Source organism: Sminthopsis crassicaudata, chromosome X (assembly GCF_048593235.1).
Source record: "Sminthopsis crassicaudata isolate SCR6 chromosome X, ASM4859323v1, whole genome shotgun sequence".
Taxonomy (NCBI): Eukaryota; Metazoa; Chordata; class Mammalia; order Dasyuromorphia; family Dasyuridae; genus Sminthopsis; species Sminthopsis crassicaudata.
The window spans coordinates 73088380-73108743 of record NC_133623.1 but is presented as its reverse complement, the minus strand read 5'-3'; the positions used below and the strand labels follow the sequence as shown (position 1 = coordinate 73108743).

The window sequence follows — 20364 nt, the reverse complement described above, 5'->3', positions numbered from 1 at the left end:
AAGTTTGGAAGAAGGGAAGTTTGCAAGGGAAAGGTAATGAATTCTATTTTGGACATAATGAGTTTGAAATGCCTATCTTTTTGGAAATAGCTATTTGTAGTTGGTGATGCAGTGCAAGAAATGAAGAGAGAAGCTAAAACCAAATAGATCTTTGGAGTTAGGTTAGGGACAATTATCTCACGTTGTTGAAGTGTGAAAGTAAAAGTCTATACAAACAAGGAGGAAGGGGTGGCAACTTGATACTTGAACTTCATTCTTAACTGAATTTGCCAAAATTCAGTTAGCTACAGAATTACATGTCACTCAACAGAGAAAATAGGAAAGAATAGAGAGAAGGGAAAATTAGAGAGTAGATTAAGGGAGGAATTTGTCCTAAATAAGACATACTCCAAAGTTATGCAAAAATATCTCTAGTACCTCTTTTTGTGGTTGCAAGGAATTGGAAACTGTGGGAGCGCCCATCATTTGGGGAATGGATGAACAAGTCATGGAGGTGATGGAATTATGTGGTAAAGTGACAGGGGGTCAGATGAACTGGTGCAAAGTGAAGTGAGCAGAACCAGAACTATGTAAGAAAACTTAGGTAGCATGCTAGAGAGGAGGATTGCAGATACAAACAAAATTTTTTGGACACAGCTACTGCAGATGTTTATTTTGCTTGACTATATATTGGTAACAGGGTTTTCAATTTTTTTTTTCTTTCTCAATTGGGGGAGGAAGATGAAAAGTAGATCATTTATTTCTTTAATTTTACTGATTGAAAAAATTATATTCTTTTTTTTAAAAAGGAAAGAAGAAAAGTGGAAAGGAAAGCATGCTCCATAGTATCAAATGTTGCAGTAGTCCTTAAGGTTGAGGATTAAGAAAAGGGCCATTAAATCTGGAGTAGATAGAACAATTTAGAATATGGGCCAGCAGCTTTCTGTTTTATTTGCTGCTTATTCATCAAGTTCTACAATTATCTAGACTAAATAAGTTTTCTGCCTGTTTTTGTTGGATTTACCCTCACTCTGACCTTACAGGTTTTAACCATGTGTGGTATTATCCAGAGTATGGAGACCTTGTTTCCCATTCTTTAATTACTTCCTATCCACGTTTGGTTTTTTTTGTTTGTTTGTTTTTGTTTTGTTTTGTTTTGTTTTGTTTTTTTGGCAAATTGGCCTCTGTCCCACTTATTGTTGTTGGATGGATACCTCCTTTGCACCATGAATACTTGGCAAGTGTTGTCCAACTTGCTTTTTGGGTGAGAAATAGATTCAACCACTGTTAGAATAGCCTTGGTCTCTGCTGTTTAGGGGGAAGTATGCCTGCTTGTATGGGGGGGGGTGTTAGTTACAAAACATTCCATTACAAAACATTGATTAAGCAGTGTGCCAATGACCATTGGGGATACAAAGAAAGGCAAAGGACAATCTATTGTCAGCAAACTCCCAGTCTATAAAGAGAGAAGAGATCAGAAGACAGCCCTGTGGGACACCCATTATTTACAGACATGACTTCACCCAGAAGGATGAAGAATTTTCACTGGTGGTAATGGGACATTGGAGGAGAGCGGTATTGGTTCATGTTAGTTGGGTGTTTTTTGAAGCATAGGCCTTTTCTGCCTTCTAAAGAATTTTGAATGAGAAATTATATTGTGGCTGGCAGCAAAAAAAGAGGGAAGTCCAAAAACAGGGGTTCCAGATTCCTGTCCTGTTTTACCCTCTCCCTACCCACTACTTTGAGTCCTAAATATCTTTCCATGTGGTAGGAATCAAGGCAAGAGATTGGGGAGCCATTGCTTCTGTTCATTGGTGAAAACAGGGAAGGTTCTGCTACTTGCAGGGTGAGCAAGGAGAATTTACCTTGTGCTAGAAGCAGAAGGAATGGATCTTTCCAGATGTATTGTGCACCATGGTTTATTGGTAATGAAAGCTGCTGATAATTTATATGAGAGGCAGAAAATAGTCAAGTGTTATACATTAATGGGAAAGATCCAAGGTATAAAACTTTAGTGGAAGCTAAAACTCTGTGGTCAGGCAGATGCGGGAGCTGGATTGAGATTTAAATTTAGAATTTGCTTTCGTGGCAAGTGTCGTTTAGCTGCCTATTTTAAACCTAGAGGAACCAATCCCTTCTCAGCTATAGTGCTTTAGGTATAACCTTTTTCTATATCAAGGAGATCCCCTTGGATTTCTTCCCTGAGCCTTGGGATCCATTATGTACAAACTGCATTATGGCTGTTATGAGTTGTGCCTTCTTGGCACTACTATGTCATTTTTGACAAGGGATACCACTGATACCAGTAAGAGTATTGAGGTCACTGGACTTTTGCTTTCATTAAAGCTTTACTATGTAGGTGGATTTTTTGTACCTTGGCTTTGTTTTACACTCCAAGTCGAGTTAGAGTTGGGAGGCAGCGCACATTTAGGGTTAGAGCTAAAGGAGCATTTCCATTTCAAACTTCATTTTCTAGGCTTTGGATACTTTCATAAAAGTATATGCACCAAAAACAAAAAAAAAAACAACCAAACAAACCCAAAATACCTTTTAGATTGCTTCCTGTTAGATAGAGCCTAGTAACCTGGAATTCATTTGGTCTGTTTTATCTTTGGTGCCATTTTTGCTATAATGAAAGCTGTATTGAAGTGATCTGTTGGATATTTGGGGGGAAATATTTGCACTTTGCCTTTTAATGGTAAATGGTTTCCTGAATGCTAGGCCATGGTGACATTTCAGTCTGCTGTGGAGAAAACCAATAGAATGAACACATTATATTCTGTTACGTAAGGCATTCTTCCCCCCAGGTCCCTTTTTATCCTTCTTAGAGAGGCCACAGTAGAAGTAGACTAGTGGGGTATACTAGACTGAACTGTTTTTCTTTGTTACAAGGGTGAGTTTTGGCAGGGAGGAGGGGAGAGGCTCATAGGAAGAGTCTAGGATTGGGAAATGACTGTTCTGAAAAAATGAGAGAGGGCAAAAGAAAAAACTGACATTCTAGGACCATTTGCATCCTCCCTACTACTCATTCGTTCCCCTTTATTTGATCTTGTTTGCTGTGGCGACCGTGTTAGCACCCTGGATACCTTAGAATCAGCTGGAGTCAGGATAAGCAAAATTCTTTATTCTAGATCTTTAGTGCTAGAAGTGAAGAGAGTGGATGCGTAGACCTCACACCTTGTCTCTCTCACAGAAGTGACCCTGGCTAGTCTCCCTGCACCCTGTAGTCCCTCCCACAATTCTCTGTATACACCAAACGATTGGGCCAACACAGGATAGTGGGAAGAGCCATTTTCCAAGCTTATTCTTCTAGATTATTGTCCAATCAGTAATTAGCCTCAAGTGCTCGATTGTCCCACCTCAGTGCATTGACTCAAGAGTTTCAGCCCCTTACAGTTTGCCATGTTCATTGTCTTCCCTCTATTACTGGTTTATGGCTATTCTTTTGATATTCCCTCTTTTTCCTTTCTCAACCCCTCAACTGAAATTCTGATTCTCTAATGAATAGCATATGTAATTTTGATTGTGCCAAGTTGGAAAGTGGCTACCCTAACCTACTAAAGAAAGCTCTTAATAGGGTTGTGGCCAAAAGCCTCCTCTTCAAGTGCAGTGGATAGAGCACTAGCCCTGAATTCATGAGGACCCGAGTTCAAATGTGATCTCAGACACTTAACACTTCCTAGCTGTGTGACCCTGGGCAAGTCACTTAACCCCAGCCCGGGGGGGAGGGGGGAAGCCTCCTCTTCAAGAAAAAGGCCTCAATGGGAAATAACCGTTGCTCTTTCCTCTTCAGAAATAAAGGCAATAGTTGTCTTTGTCAGTATAGCTTCTTACCAGCTAATCCCTGGGATTGTTCAGTTTTTTGACTGAATATTCACTGATTTCTAAATATTAATTGTCTGCTTTTTCCCCAATCTGCCAGGCTATTATTAAAAGATGCGTATATTTCTTGGGTCCTCCATTTAAAGAATTTGGGTAGCACAATTACCTCCATCAAGTGCCAAACCCCTGGATTATGTAATGGATGTTATAGTTAGTGATCCCCCACCACCACCACCAACTCGGATTTCTTCATCCCCAATAGCCTGACTACTTCCTATGAAGTATCTGATCTAGCTTGGATTTGTTTTGTTAGGAATGGTGATGAAAGTTGAGTTTTAATCACTTGGAAGCCTAACTTAGATTGTTTGGCAAATATTAGGACTTCTCTCCCCTGGCCATTCATATTTCCCATTAATTAAACTATGCTCTATCCCTAGCTCCAACTAAGAAGCCTGTCAGAAGTCAGCTGACTGGCTCATGGGTGAAGATTTTTTTAAACAACTGGAGAGGTTGGTCAGACAGCACTGAACATGAAAGCAGAGGAGACAAGGGAAAAAATAAGACAATTGGGGTTGGTTTGCATTTCTGACCTTGAATTTTGTTGGAGGAGTAGAATGGGCTTTTGGAAGTTAGCCTTGCTTCCTATGGAGTCAGAAGAATAGCTATCATCAGGTCTTGATTCGTATGTCAGCTCCAAGACAGGTTCAGGTGTTGGACTGCAGTGGCAATCAGTCCTCGTCTCTCCATTGTGTGTCAGTCTAAAGCAGCCTTGGCTACTGAAAGCCATCCCCCTTTCTTCACTGCAGGCCACCCTCTGAGTTCCACAGTGATTCCCCCATGGCCAAACTCAACAGTTTCTTCTCCATCTTTGTTCTGCTCTCCAGTCGTGTTTCCGCTGTCTTCCCATGGCTTTTGTAACTGAATTCTTTCTGCTCTCCTAAGCTCTCTAAGCATCCCTCTTTCAATCTTCTCCCTCCTGTGCCCTCTGTGGATATATCCTTTATGGTCTTGACCTTAGCCTTTTTTTTCTGATGTTCTCACCATTGTGTACCCATCTGTTCCCATGGTTTCAGTTGTTACCTGGGATCAAAGGACTCCGAGTTGAAAAAGGACATCGTTTTAAGAGCATAGATTTAGATCTGGAAGGGACCAACCCTTGCATTTTACAAAAGAAGAAGCTAAAACTCACAAAAAGGAAGTGATTTCACATAGCTATTTAGTAGCAGAGTCAGCCTTAGAAGTCATGCTCTTTGAAAAATAAACCCAGTGTTCTTCCTACTCAGTCACTTTGCCTTCCAAACCCTTTATTGGGTGCAGTCCCATCTCTCATGTTCCACATCCATAGTTCTAATGCCCAATGGACGACTTAGCTTGATAGCCTTTCGGTACCTCATATTTACTACATCTACAGCAATTCTTTGAGTGAGTTCTGAAACCTGCTCCTCTTACTAACTTATTTTTGTAAATAGTAGCACCATCTTTTCAGCCATTTAGTCTAGAAACCCTGTTTTCATCCTTCTTTCCTTGCATCGTATTATTTACCAAATTTGCTGATTATATCTTCACTATCTTTTAAGGTCAGGGCTTTATTGCCTCTTGTCAGGACCATTTCCTCTCATCTAACTCCCCACTTTATTTGCTGCCAAAACCTTATGCAGTTCCCTATCACTCACTAAATAAGACCACAACTCGGGGCCTTCTTTGGTCTGTTTACAACCTAGTCTTCTTCCTTTCTGATACTACTAACCTTCTCATTCCAGCCAAAGCATATTGTTTACTTTCCCAAACTGCACTCCTCAGTGGCTTTTTTCACATCTTTCCTTATATTGGGGCTACTATAATTCACTGCTCTAAGAGTTAAGGAAGCAGACTCAGAGATGAAAACAGATTCCAAACCCACTGTTCTTCCATTCTACCACACTGCCTCCTTTCTTTAGGACCTAGCCCTCTCTATTGTCTTAAATCAGAACTTCTCTCTCCCTTAAGACTTTTCTTAACATTTTGTACCTCTCTTAGGGACTCGCTGGGCTCTGATGTTGCATTATAATTATTTCTGTCCAAGTCTTCTTTCCCCTTCCTTCTAGTTAATTTGTTAGTACCTAGTGGGCAAAAATTCTATTTTATTAATTAATTAACCTTCGTATCTCACCCAGAATCTAGCCTAATGCTTTGTTTATCTCATTTAATAAATGGCTTCTTTGTTGTTGATTTCTCTTCTTCATCCCTGGAATAAACAAATTGATTATACAGCAAAAAAGGACATCACTGTAGCTCTTAATTAGCATGTTCTTTGCTTATTGCCTGAGTTCACTTGAGCCTGCTGGGGTTTTCCAGGCTGAATTCCAATTCCAGTTTATCTTCTGTTGTACTGTGCGAATTAAGGAGATAGAGTTTCTTAGGAGCACTTTTTATCTGAGGAGTCTAAGAGAAGAGGCCTATGATTTTAGGAAATATTTTTATTTCCTTCATTATTTATATAATTTCATTTTATTAGGGCTGCATCTCCTTTTTGCAGATTTTTTTTTTTTAATTGGAGTTCATAAGAAGTTTTGTTTTTGTTTTTTTGGTTAATGAATAGGCCAGGTAATCAAGAAAAAGACTTTCTTGATTTTCTATACCCTTTCTTTGCCTTCTTTTTTTGCTGCTCTGATGAAGAAAATCTATTCTTTTTGAGCTAGAGATGTAGCCTGTCCCTTAATCTCTGGCTTTAATAAAATGACTTAATACTTCAGTGATCTATGATTTTTTTTTCTAGTTTTGTGAGGACCATGGCAGATCAAAACCCTGAGAAGATGTTTTTCATAAGTTGCTATAGCCAGAAAGTTTATCATTTTGGCTCTCTCCAAATTTTGCTAGGCTCTTCTTGAATAACAGATGCAGTTCAAAGCCTTTCCAGCTTGGTAAGACCTTTCATGCTTATACTTATGGTTGAATCTTTGAAACTCTGTTTTACCTCCATGTTACATATGTGAGGAATCAGCAGAGGACTTTAGTGGAGGATTAGAGATTTGCTGGATTTCATGCTACTACTGGGCTTATATCCCAAAGAAATACTCAAGAGGGGAAAGGGACCTGTTTGTGCCAAAATGTTTGTGGCAGCCGTTTTCGCAGTGGCTAGAAACTGGAAAATGAATGGATCTCCATCAGTTGGAGAATGGCTGGGTAAATTATGGTATATGAAGGTTATGGAATATTATTGCTTTGTAAGAAATGACCAGCAGGAGGAATACAGAAAGGCTTGGAGAGACTTACATCAACTGATGCTGAGTGAAATGAATGGAACCAGAAGATCGCTGTACACTTCAATGCTGTATGAGGACGTATTCTGATGGAAGTGGATATCTTCAACATAAAGAAGATCCAACTCACTTCCAGTTGATCAATGATGGACAGAAATAACTACACTCAGAGAAGGAACACTGGGAAGTGAATGTAAATTGTTAGCACTACTGTCTATCTACCCAGGTTACTTATACCTTCGGAATCTAACTTGTTGCACTTAACGTGCAACAAGAAAATGGTATTTACACACATATATTGTATCTAGGTTATATTGTAACACATGTAAAATGTATGGGATTGCCTGTCATCTAGGGGAGGGAGTGGAGGGAGGGAGGGGAAAATTTGGAAAAATGAATACAAGGGATAATGTTATTTTAAAAAATTACTCATGCATATATACTGTCAAAAAATTTATAATTATAAAATTTAAAAAATTTAAATTAAAAATTAAATAAAATAAAAATAGTCAAAAAAAAGTTTAATGTAAAAAAAAGAGAGAGAGAGATTTGCTGGATTTCAAGCTCCTGGAAAATAGTTATTGTATTTGTGTTGTATAGAGCCTAGTAGTGAAATCCATTGCTTTTTTTAGTCTGCTCTGCTTTGCCCAAAATAAGATGTTTAGACTCAACTCACTCTAGAGTACTATATATATGAACATGGGGACACAGGAGCTAAGGGTTGCTGTAGCCAGATTTATTAGCTCAACAGTTAAGATAACAAAATCCTAGAATATATTCTAATTAAGAGAGAGAACATATAAGATAAATCTGTAGCTTTTGTGTTGAATCCCAACTTCTGCTATGACTTTTGCCTGCATAAAATCAATGTTACTAGTATTAACCTTTATTTAATTCAACTTGTTGACCACCCCTACCCTCTTCTCTATTCTCCTAAAGAAATAATTGCCCCCTTACATACAAAGAAGTTATCTTCCTGATCATGGGTTGACTTGGAACTAACAAATGACTGCTATTCTTTTTTTTTTTTTTTTTTTTTTTTTGCTTAGGCAATTGGAATTAAGTGACTTGTCCAGGGTCACACAGCTAGGAAGTGTCTGAGAATAGATTTGAACTCTTGGCCTCCTAACTTCAGGGCTGGTGCTCTATCCACTACACCACCTAGCTGCCCCTAATAACTGTTATTCTTGCTTTGAAAGTTTTAGTGTCAGCTCTTCAAGTTAGAGCTTCTGAACAGTAAGTTTTGAATGATGATGATGATGAAAATTACCCAATCAGCAAACATTTCTTTTTTATTATTATTATAACTTTTTATTGACATTACATATGCCTGGGTAATTTTTTACAACATTATCCCTTGCACTCACATCTATTCCGACTTTTCCCTTCCCTCCCTCCACCCCCTCCCCTAGATGGCAGGCAGTCTTCTACATGTTAAATATGTTATAGCATATCCTAGATACAATCTATGTGTGCAGAACCGAACAGTTCTCTTGTTGCACCAGAAAAATTGGATTGAAAAGGTAAAAATAACCTGGGGAGAAAAACAAAAATGCAAACAGTTCACACTCATTTCCCAGTGTTCCTTCTCTGGGTGTAGCTGATTCTGTCCATCATTGATCAATTGGAACTGATTAACTCTTCTCTTTGTTGAAGATATCCACTTCCACCAGAATACATCCTCATATAGTATTGTTGTTGAAGTGTATAATGATCTCCTGGTTCTGCTCATTTCACTCAGCATCAGTTGATGTAAGTCTCTCCAGGCCTCTCTGTATTCCTCCTGTTGGTCATTTCTTACAGAACAATAATATTCCATAACATTCATATACCATAATTTACCCAACCATTCTCCAATGGATGGGCATCCATTCATTTTCCCGGTTTCTAGCCACTACAAAAAGGGCTGCCACAAACATTTTGGCACATACAGGTCCCTTTCCCTTCTTTTGTATTTCCTTGGGATGGATATAAGTCCAGTAGTAGCACTGCTAACTTTTTTGGGCATAGTTCCAGATTGCTCTCCAGAATGGCTGGATTCTTTCACAACTCCACCAACAATGCATCAGTGTCCCAGTTTTCCCACATCCCCTCCAGCATTCATCATTATTTGTTCCCATCATCTTAGCCAATCTGACAGGTGTGTAGTGGTATCTCAGAGTTGTCTTAATTTGCATTTCTCTGATCAGTAGTGATTTGGAACACTCCTTCATATGAGTAGAAATAGTTTCAATTTCTTCATCTGAGAATTGTCTGTTCATATCCTTTGACCATTTATCAATTGGAGAATGGCTTGATTTCTTATAAATTAGAGTCAATTCTCTATATATTTTGGAAATTAGGCCTTTATCAGAATCTTTAACAGTAAAAATGTTTTCCCAGTTTGTTGCTTCCCTTCTAATCTTGTAGCAAACCTTTCTTAAATGCCTACTGTGTGCCAGCCACTGTGCTAAGAACTGAGAGCCATAAAAAGAGACAAAAGACAATTTTTGTTCATATAATATCCAGGAGGCCAGTGTTACTAGATCAAAAACTAAGATGTAAGAAAACTGGAGAGGCAGGAGGGAGCTAGGTTTAAAAAGGGCTTTGAATGCCAAGTAAAGGATTTTGTATTTGATCGTGGAGGTGATAGAGAGCCATGAGATTTACATTTGATTATACAACCCATTGGTTAAATATCTTTCAATTAATGTCTTTTTGCACTACCATAGATTTCTGAGGTATCCTTTCCCTTTTCTCTCCCAAAGAAAACCTCAAGATGGGGTCACAAAGAGTCGGACACAACTGAACAACAATTCCATTGTTCTAGGTCAAAGAGTAAGAGTATGGAAATTTTAGTCATTTTATTTGCATAATCCAAATTGCTTCAAAATGTTTGTACTGATTCACAGCTCCATTAACAATGCACTAGTGGATCTAGCTCCTACAACCCTTCCAACATTAATTAATCCTTTATTTTGTCATCTTTCCCAATTTTCAGAGTATGAGATGAAAGCTCAGGGTTGTTAGTGATTTGGAGCATTCTTTCATAAGGTTTTTAATAGTTTACAATTCTGCATTTGAAGTGTGTGTGTGTGTGTGTGTGTGTGTGTGTGTGTGTGTGTGTGTGTGTGTGTGTTATTTACATATTACCGAACTCTTATACAAATTTTTCCCCCATTTGACTGCTTTCCTTCTTACTCTAAGTGCATTGGTTTTATTTGTGCCAAAGCATTTCTGTAATCACAGTTGTCTATGTTATTATCTCTTGTAATTGCCTCCATCCCTTGTACAATTAAGAATACATATCCACCCATTGCCATGAGAGGTATATGATGTTTCTCTTCTAATATTTTCATAGTATTATATTTAATATTAAAGTTGTGTATACATACAGAATATATTGTGAAATACAGTGTAAAGTGTTGGTCTAAACCTAACTTCTACCAAACTGCTTTTCAGCTTTTCCCAGAAGTTTTTACCAATGGGGAGTTCTTTCCTAAGTAATTTATGTTTTCCATTTTATGGAACACTGGATTATTGATTTTCATTGTTTCTGATTCTTCCTTGTCTAGTCTGTTTTATTGATCTATCTCTTTACTCCTTAACCCATATTAGATGGTTTTGTTGACTTCTTTATAATGTAGTTTGAGGTCTGGAAGTGCTGTTCGCCTTCGTTCCTACTTCTTTTCATCATCCCTCTTGATATTCTAGAGCTTTCATTTTTTCCAAATGAACTTTATCATTGAGTTCTGTAAAATGTCTCTTTGATAATTTGATTGTCACAGCATTCAAATTGTAAATTAACTTTAGTAACATTGTCATTATTGGCATGGCTTAGTCATAAGCACTGAATATTCTTCCAGTTATTTCAGTTTAGTCCAATGCCTTTCAAACATGATTTTATTGGTTTTCTAAATGCCCTGGTAATTGGAAGCAGCTCAGCTGAGTAACTCCTAGTGAAAATAACAAATTCCAAAAATATTTAGTAAAGAACTTGGGGAAACAAAGTATATGTGTATGTTAAGTATATTTATACACACATATGTATGAGAAATATCAACAACACATGAGGCAATTCAGTGGTGTAGTTAAATCACTAAACACCTAATTTTTTGTTTATAGTTTGTTTCTTTTTAAAGATGGGGTTTGGAGGCAGCTAGGTGGCAATAGTGGAGACAGCAGCTTTTAATAGGGGGATCCAATTTTTTTTTTTGTTTCTTCTCTAAACTTCTCTTAGCCCAAATTGTGTTCTTGCACTTTTGACCTAGCTAAGCAGCCCCAGTCTTACCGGTGGTGAGACATAGAAATGCCACTGGTTTTTCATTAATCTCTAAGCTACTTTGGAATCATGGCACCATTCTTTCTTCATTGGAAAATCAAAGTTCTACCCAGTAGGTTGGAAACCTCACTGGTAAGGCCTGACCCAAGGGTTGGCATTCACAGGGGAGTGTCCAATCCCGAGGAAAGAAAGAACTATGCAACTCCCAATATGTATGGAAGTGACTGCTTCTGTGTGCTTACCATCGGTGTATTAGGATTTCATATGCTAGCAGAAATGGGATGTCATGTCACATGACTACCTATTGACTCATTCAGCAAAATGAAACCATACCCTAGCAGTCTTTCTCCCATTATTGTCATTAAGACGGCCAGGACCCAGGATCATTTCCTTCCATCCTGTATCCAGGATGTTGGAAAACTAATTTTTTTTTTTGAATGTTAAACTTCTCTATTTGCTGATAACAGGGTATCACAGGACAGAATTTAATTCTTGCCAGAAATATTATACTCAGAGATGAAAAGTTGAGTCCACTTCTTACTGGACATAGACTTAAAGGATGTGTCTTCCCACTTGGAGACCAAGTGCAGCCATCTTAGGATCCAAACCTGCAATCCGAAGCTGACAACCCTGGGGGTTACCTCCCTATCTGGCAGCCCAGGGCTCCCCAATAAGAGAAATGCCTTCTACCTCAGACCAACCTCTGAATGACTTTGGAAGCCAAACAAACTGCCTCGATCTCCTATTTCCTCCTAACTCTTGTAATAGGATAGATGAGTAAGTGGCAGAGTGACATGGTGAACAGAGGGCATGACTTGGAATCAGGAAGAGCTGGGTTCAATTGTTACCCCTTGATACTTTCTGGTAAGTGCCTCTGGGCAAGGCACTTAACTTTTCCTATGCCTCAAACAACTTAGATCTACTGAATCATGAATTGTGATCTAGATCTGGGTGGGGGTGCTGTATTCACCTTGGGAGTTTTCCATAACGATGAAATCACAGATTCTTCAAGTAATAGTTGCTGCAGCATGGTAGGAAACTGTCCAAAGATAGAGGCCTTCATTCTCAGACTGCTTAGCAGGGTCAAGCAGGGTCAAGTATTGGGTTTATTAGATGAGGAAAAGTATACCTTGAATTCCAGTTGTAGAGTTGTAGAGTTTCTTGGGTTCCCCAGTATTTACAATTCTAGATTGTGATGTACTTTGTGATACTTACATGTTTATTTAATACTTCAGGGAAGAGCAGTCTGAAGACCAAGACCTCCAGGGCCTCAGAGATAAACCCCTGAAATTCAGAAAGTTGAAGAGGGACAAAAAGGAGGAGAAAGAAGGAAAACATGAATTCCCACAGCCATCATCACACCAGTCTGCTGAGCCAGCTGAGGCAGGAAAAGCAGAAACATCAGAAGAGGCTGGGTCAGCCCCTGCTGCACCTGAAGCTTCAGCTTCCCCTAAACAACGGCGTTCTATCATCCGAGACCGGGGGCCCATGTATGATGATCCCACACTGCCAGAGGGCTGGACAAGAAAACTGAAACAGAGGAAATCAGGTCGCTCTGCTGGGAAGTACGATGTCTATTTGATAAAGTGAGTACAAACAAGAATGGTGAGAAGGAGACCACTGGGTGGGTCATTAGAAACATGCTCAGAAACTGATAGGAATGACATTTGAGTGGCCTGCCTTTCTTGACCCTCCATTTGTATTTTTAGTATCTTCTACTTTGCAGAATATGAAGTAACAGTTGTCACTTGCATGTGACCCATCTGGGTCCCAGTGTATTCTAGTGGCTTCTATTCATTTAACTCCAAGGAGTTTAGGCTGTACCTTCATGACTAGTATCCAGTAAGCCACCCAAGGGGATCATTTTTCTTACAAACTGTCCCCAAAATGAAATGGGTGAATACAAAAAGAAAACAATAATAATGAAGAAGAAAATAGGAATTTGTTTTAACTAGACAGATTTTGGAAGTGAGGCCTTTATCAGAACCTTTAACTGTAAAAATGTTTTCCCAGTTCTAATCTTATAGCAAACATTTCTTAAATGCCTACAGTCTTAAGATGTGATCCTCTATTCAAGCTACATGCCCCACACAAGTTGAAAAAATTAATCATTCACATAAACAAGAAGGAGCTGTGGCACACTGACCAAAGCTACCTTAGAAAGATTAGTGTTTGGAGGGAGAGATGAGTCTTCCCATTATAAGCATTCCAGGAACGTCCAGGTACCTGGCCAGCCAGCCAAATTGTCCTTCTGGCTGTGGCAAGTGGAAAGAAGGGCAAATGGCCCATGACTTGAAGTGAGCTTATAAAGGTTAGGGGAAATAACAGTCTGAGAATTCTTCAGAAGGCTACTCGACAGAAATTAATCAATCCTCACCCCTCTACCGGGGAACCATACCATCGAGTGCTTGAAGGGATTTTTGGCAAGGGTAGGCACAGGGTTACTACAGCCTGCTATAGCACTTTATCAGGTGTGGCTTTAAATGAAGAAGTTTCCCAGGGAGTGATCGAATCCAATCCAAATAGATTTTAAACTTTAAAAGTGTTTCTTAGACATTTAGTTCCTTTAAACACCAAGTGGTTATCTTTATTAGAGTATCTCAAGTACAAGGGCCAGATTTATTTTTCATTTGGCAACAGTGTGGTCCCCCCCCCCCCGAAATGTGTGATTTCCCTGGTCTCTGGATGGTGTGACCCACACTGCTTTACTATAGCCAAAGTTCCCTCTATGCAGATTATTCAGTTTATTTTAGATAGTACCAGTTGTCCTAATTAGTTGTATGATTGTGCATTTGAGGCCAAGGAGACATTCAATGATAAGAGATTGTGAAGTGGAAGGAGGTCTTGACTATCAATGTTTAGTTTTTTTGACTGGTATTTGTCTTATATATAAGAAACTAGCCCCTTGCAGTCTGTTTCAGTGCTATAATAAGCCAAGTGAACCCTGCTGTCCTTCCACCTAATTGTGGTTGTTGGTCCTTAGCATTACCCTCCCCATCCAGAGAATCTAAGTATTCTTAGCGCCTTACAAAGAATCCTAATTGACATCCCTCTCCAATGACTGGATCTGATTAGATGAGTCCCAAGACCTAAACTCTAGTATTTTACCAAAAACAATTTCTACTCCTCAGTGAAACTGTAGGGGCAGTTAGGTGGCACTACAGTAGATAAAGCACCAGGCCTGGAGTTAGGAAGATTCCTCTCCCTGAGTTCAAATCTGGCCTCAGACACTAGCTATGTGACCCTGGGCAAGTCACTTGATCCTGCACTTCTTCATCTGTCAAATGAGTTGGAGAAGTGTCTTTCAGTATATTTGGCAAGAAAACCTCAAATGGGGTCGTGAAGAGTCAGACACAACTGAAAAACAATAAAAGTAATTTTTCAATCATCCAAATGTTTCCCAAAAAAGCTTTGGCTTTTGTTATCCATAAACACTATGAGAGCAGCAACTCCCTTTTATCTTCCTTAAAACACAGATGAAGATACTGAAACAACAAGTCTGGTGTTTTATATTCTGGCCTCAGCCCAAAGCCAGTAGCAACTCTCTTTCCAGCAGTTTGGAGCCAGTCACTCGATGGTAATGGCAAAGTGGTGTTTCCCAAATAGACAGATGACCATATGTCTTCTTTCTCATCTCCTCTGATCCAGGATTGCCAGTGCCAAGAACAGATTTAGAAATAAATATGCCCTTTATCGTGTTAGCAATTATTCTTTGGGCACACTATTTTCTTTTTTCTCCTCTACTCCAGCCAGCTATTCAATCCATTTTCGTAGATCTTAATAAATTTGTTTTGATTATTGAAATCATAGTCTGAAAATCCTTTTTATCTTGTGAAGAAGTTCTTTTAATGGCAGAAGTGATTTTTTTTTTCCATACACAAAGTTACTTATGACACTAGCTTGCAACCTTTTGTGTATTCCCAAAAATCTAATATGATTCATCTTAATCAAGAATTTACCATCTTGCCCACAAAGACTTGCCACCTGTGGTGGCATCTCTGAAAGTCTTTCTCTGGTAGCTAAAATGGTGTCAAGGGCTATTTTCCCCAGGCTGAACTTGAAGTGAAACAGCCAAAAGAGTAAGGTTTGGGTGCTCAGTTCACAGAGCTCATGGTCAGACAGCTATTTCTCTGTCAGAGAAAAAAGGGAGTCTTGTCTTCCCTTCCCACTTCCTCCTTTCCCCTTTTGCCTCCTGAAAGAACTTCTGTTTAGGCAGCCTTTTTCTCTTCTCCTGATTCACTGCAGTAAGGCATTCAATGGGCATTTATTAAACATCTGCCACACGCCTTCAAGGAGCCACCATCTCAGCTTACACTTTGGTTTGTGATAGATCATGTAATGAGCCAGAGGCCTTTGTGAGATGAAAGCAAACAGGCCCAGTGAAACTGTTAAGCCAAGAAGCAATGTTTTCCTTTGCTGAAAGGAGACCTGACAGATCTCACGATCCTGACATTCAGGCCTCAAATCCTAGAATAATGATATCCGAGTTGAAAAGTCAATGAAATTCATCCAGACCAACTCATATCTGAATCCTCTCTCCGGTGGCTCCAACCCAGTTGGTCATCTAGCTTCTCCTCTCTACCCTTAATTTTCAAAGTAACTTATTCTACCTTTGGATAACCTTATTTGTTAGAAAGTTTTTTTCCTTTGCTCCCAAGCTAATGCAGCAAATAGTTCTTAATTGCTTACTATGTGTGCCCCATGGTTACATGGGGTGGGTGGGGAAGGTACAGCATCCTGAAGCTTTCAGCAATTGGCCATAGTCCTGCTGTTTGAGCTTAAGTAAAACAGTGATTTGGCTCATGACATCCCATATTTGAAGACAGCATTGATGACGTTAAATTTCTTCCTCAAGCTAAACATGCCCAGTTCCTTCAGATAATACTTGCCAGTCCCCTGACTATCCAAATCTCCTCCTTTAGGTGGTTTCTAGCTTGTCGATATTCTTCTTAAAATGTGGTACCTAGACGTGAATGTAGTTTCTGACCAAGGACTGTCGCTGCCCTCATTCTGTTATGATGCTTCTATTAATGCAGCCTCAAAATTAAAATGTTAATTTTGGCTGCCAAATCACTATTGGTTCGGATTGAACTTTGAGTACCCCAGATTCTTTTAGTGCTCAGTCACATCTCTCTCCCACCCCCACAGATTTTTGTTTATATAATTTGTTGTCCCATACTGTCAGATAAATTTTGGATTACAATTCTGTTATTCAACGTGTTACTTATTCTTCCCATCTTACTATCTTCTGAGATTGGAAAAGCACACTGTCTTTGCCTTCAACTGAGTTATTGGTTTAAAAAAAAAAGAAAGAAAGAAAGAAAAAGAAAAGTTGGATTTAGTCATTCATCCAAAGTCAAAGTTTTAAGTCTACTTAATTAAATCATCGCCCATTTCTTATCCCTCTCGTCTTGTTCACAAGGCTATTTTATGAATTATCAAATAGTTTGTTTAGATATATTATGTCTGTAGATTACCTGATAATCAGCCTAGTAAAAAGGCAGTGATTTGTTCCTAATTCCATTCTGGTTCATAGTGGTCTCTGCTTCCCTTTCCAGATTCTCAGAATAATTATTATTATTATAGGGCACTAGTTCTAACCCTGAGAATCCCCTTTCCCTCCCACCTCCCTTTCAAATACCTTGTCCTAGAAGCCATTCCCTTTCTTTCATTTATTGACAATCTCTTTGTCTTTGCTGCCCGCTTCTGTCTCCAAGCATATGCAGGTTGCCCAGTCCTTTAAAAGGCTTCTTCATGATCCTTCTCCTCTCCAGCTACCATTTTATTTCTCTCTTCTACTGCTAAGCATTTTTAAAAATTTCTCTCTAGGTAATGTCTCCATTTCTCTCTTAGTTATTGGCTTTCCCCCACCACTCTACTGAAACTGCATTCTTGCTAATCACTGATGACCAACCAATCACTAAATCCAGTGGCTTTTTTTCCCCTCTTCTTCCTTAACTTCTCTGCAGCTTTAGACACTGACCACTTCTGCCTGCTATCTGGCTTCAGAGACACCACATGCTCCTAGAGGCATCCCATCTACCTCTCCAGCTGCTCCTTGTCTGTCTCCTTTGCTAGATCGTCATCCTTTTCTCTCAACCCCTTAAAGTGAGTGTTCTTCAAGAGATTATCTCTGGCCGTCTTTTTCTCTCTACAGCTTCTCCTTTGACAGTCTCATTCCCTCCCATGGTTTCAACTAGCACCTCTGTAAGGATGATTTCCAAGTCTGTTTCTTCAATGGCAACCTCTGAGTTCCAGCCCTTCATCCCCCAAAAGCCAATAAGTATCTCTACCTTGATATGCCACCAGCAACTGAAACTCAGTATGTCTAAAATTGAGTTTCTCTTGCCCTTACACCTGCTTTCCCTCCTGGTGTCACTAATTCTGTCTTGGATTCCTATTCACCCTCCAGTCTCTCACATTCAGAATCTTATTTCTCTTTGCCTCTTTCCTTTTCCTTACCTCTCCCATCCTTATGGTTCTCATGGTTCATTGATACAACCTTCACAATCATAGGTGTTTATTGTCACCCACCTGGACCATTCATTGCAAGAGATTTCTTTCAAATTATTCTGCTTCCTTTCTCCTTCTTTCCCACCGATTCTTTTCACTGTTTCTTTCTTCTGCCTAGAAGTGCTTCTGTCACTCCATTGCTCCTATTTTCTACTGAATAAAGTCCTCATTATTTGGCCTGGCATTTGAATCGCCCCTTTACAACCTGGCATCATACTCCTTTATTTCATACTGTTCCTCCCCTCCACACACCATTGTGCTCCAACCAAAGAGGACTGCCCTTTGCTGCCTGAATATGTGTGGCATGGCTCTCTCTCTTTCTGTACTCATTGAATTTCCATCCATAATAATCCAGATAAGTCCACCTCCGATGCTGCCTTACGTATTCCTCCAAGATAACTACAGCCTTTTCCCTTAGTCCTCAGTAGCATTTGGTTTTGCACACTACTGATTCACATCTAGAACACTGGGTGTTAAAAGTATCTGTATTCCTGTCTTCTCACTCTCTTAGACAAATTTTGCATCGCCTCCAGCTCCCAGCACAGTGCTCTATACACAGTCAGGGCTAAAGAAATGAGGGTTGAGTGAATGAATTTTGATTTGACAGATTAAGAAACCGAGGCATAAAGAGCTTGTGGCTTGCCCAAGATCACATAGTTCAGTTGCGATAGGAGCAGTGTTAGAAACTAGAACTTCCAATTCATCATCCAGTTTTCTCTCCATTGCACTGCTTCTCACATCATGACCCTCTTCTGCCTCTATTTTTAATACGCTTTGACTTGAAGGAAGCAGTTTTTTAAAGCCAAGCGATAGATCTTTGTTTCGCTTTCGGTAGTTTTCTTGTCCATAAAAAAATTCTCCCACTCATGAGATTGCCGTGAATAATATTTAATGATGATTCTTTCTTTTTTCCACAGTCCACAGGGAAAAGCTTTCCGCTCCAAGGTAGAGTTGATTGCATACTTCGAAAAGGTAGGCGACACCTCCCTGGATCCTAATGATTTTGACTTCACTGTAACTGGGAGAGGGAGTCCCTCCCGACGAGAGCAGAAACCACCTAAGAAGTCCAAATCCCCTAAGGCTCCAGGGACAGGCCGAGGGAGGGGACGGCCCAAAGGGAGCGGCACAGTGAAACCCAGGGCCACAGCCTCAGAAGGGGTCCAGGTCAAAAGGGTGATTGAGAAAAGTCCTGGGAAGCTCCTAGTCAAGATGCCTTTTCAGCCCTCGCCAGGGGGGAAAGCTGAAGGGGGTGGGGCCACCACATCCACCCAAGTCATGGTGATCAAGCGTCCTGGCAGGAAGCGGAAAGTCGAGACTGAGCCACCGGTCATCCCTAAGAAACGGGGGCGCAAGCCAGGAAGTATGGTGACTGCTGCTGCTGTCGAAGCCAAGAAGAAAGCAATCAAAGAGTCTTCCATCCGGTCCATTCATGAGACTGTGCTGCCTATCAAAAAGCGGAAGACCCGGGAAACCGTCAGCATCGAGGTGAAGGAAGTGGTGAAGCCTCTGCTTGTCTCAACTGTGGGGGAGAAGAGTGGGAAAGGACTCAAGCCTGGAAAGAGCCCAGGTCGGAAAAGCAAAGAGAGCAGCCCCAAAGGGCGAAGTGGTAGCACCTCCTCTTCCCCCCCGAAAAAGGAACCGCAGCAGCAACAGTACCACCACCACCACTACTACCCTTCCTCAGAGTCACCCAAGGCCCTTTCCCTTCCTCACCCTGAGCCAGAGAGCTCCAAGGACAGCAAAAGCCCCCCTGAACCTCAGGACTTAAGCAGCAAAGTTTGCAAAGAAGAGAAGATGCCGAGAGGGGGTCCGCCCGAGAGTGATGGCTGCACAAAGGAGCCCGCTAAGACTCAACCTCCAGCTGCTGCCGCCACCACCGCTGCCACCACCGCGGCAGCAGAAAAGTTCAAACACCGAGCAGAGGGAGACCGAAAGGACATTGTTTCATCCTCCATGCCGAGGCCAAACCGAGAGGAGCCTGTGGACAGCCGGACGCCCGTGACAGAGAGAGTTAGCTGACTTTTTAAAAAGTGGATTTAAAAAACAAAAGAATAAAGGCAGCTGTTGTCTCTTCTCCTTCTGGGCAGGTCTCGGACAAAGCTTCCCGATTAACTGAAATTAAAAAGGATTTTTTTTTTTTCAGTCAACTTAGAGTTTCGTGGCTTCCGGGTGGGAGTAGTTGGAGCACTTGGGATGTTTTTCTTACCGACAAGCACAGTCAGGTTGAAGACCTAACCAGGGCCAGAAGCAGCTTTGCACTTTTCTATAATAGGCTCCTTCAACAAGGCTTGCTGCATATACTACTGACCAGACAAGCTGTTTATCAGGCTTTTTAGGGTACACCAGCACCTGCCCTCCATTCATCCCTGTTGGGAGAGGGATGGTGTACTGGTTGTCACTAGAGACCTAACAGAGTAGGGTTAGTGGGAGCTTACATTTTCAGTGCCATTAACATTCTAGTCCAAGGTCTTAAATTATTATGTTGTGGGGTTCGTTTGTTGTTGTTGTTGTTTTTTCCCCCTGAAGGGGCCGGGGCCGGGGGTGGGGTGG

General features: G+C 40.4%; 1 protein-coding gene across 2 annotated transcripts in view; it reads left to right on the top strand.

Annotated features, from left to right (window-relative positions):
• Positions 1-19961, top strand: part of MECP2 (methyl-CpG binding protein 2) — an 81951-nt gene extending 61990 nt beyond the window's left edge. For both annotated transcript variants that reach the window (XM_074277938.1, XM_074277937.1), the window contains 2 exons: positions 12537-12887; positions 18732-19961. In XM_074277938.1, coding sequence (XP_074134039.1) covers positions 12537-12887; positions 18732-19833 — 1453 coding nt within the window. In that variant the 3' untranslated portion in view covers positions 19834-19961. The remainder of the gene's footprint in view (positions 1-12536; positions 12888-18731) is intronic.
• The last annotated feature ends 403 nt before the right edge of the window (positions 19962-20364 follow it).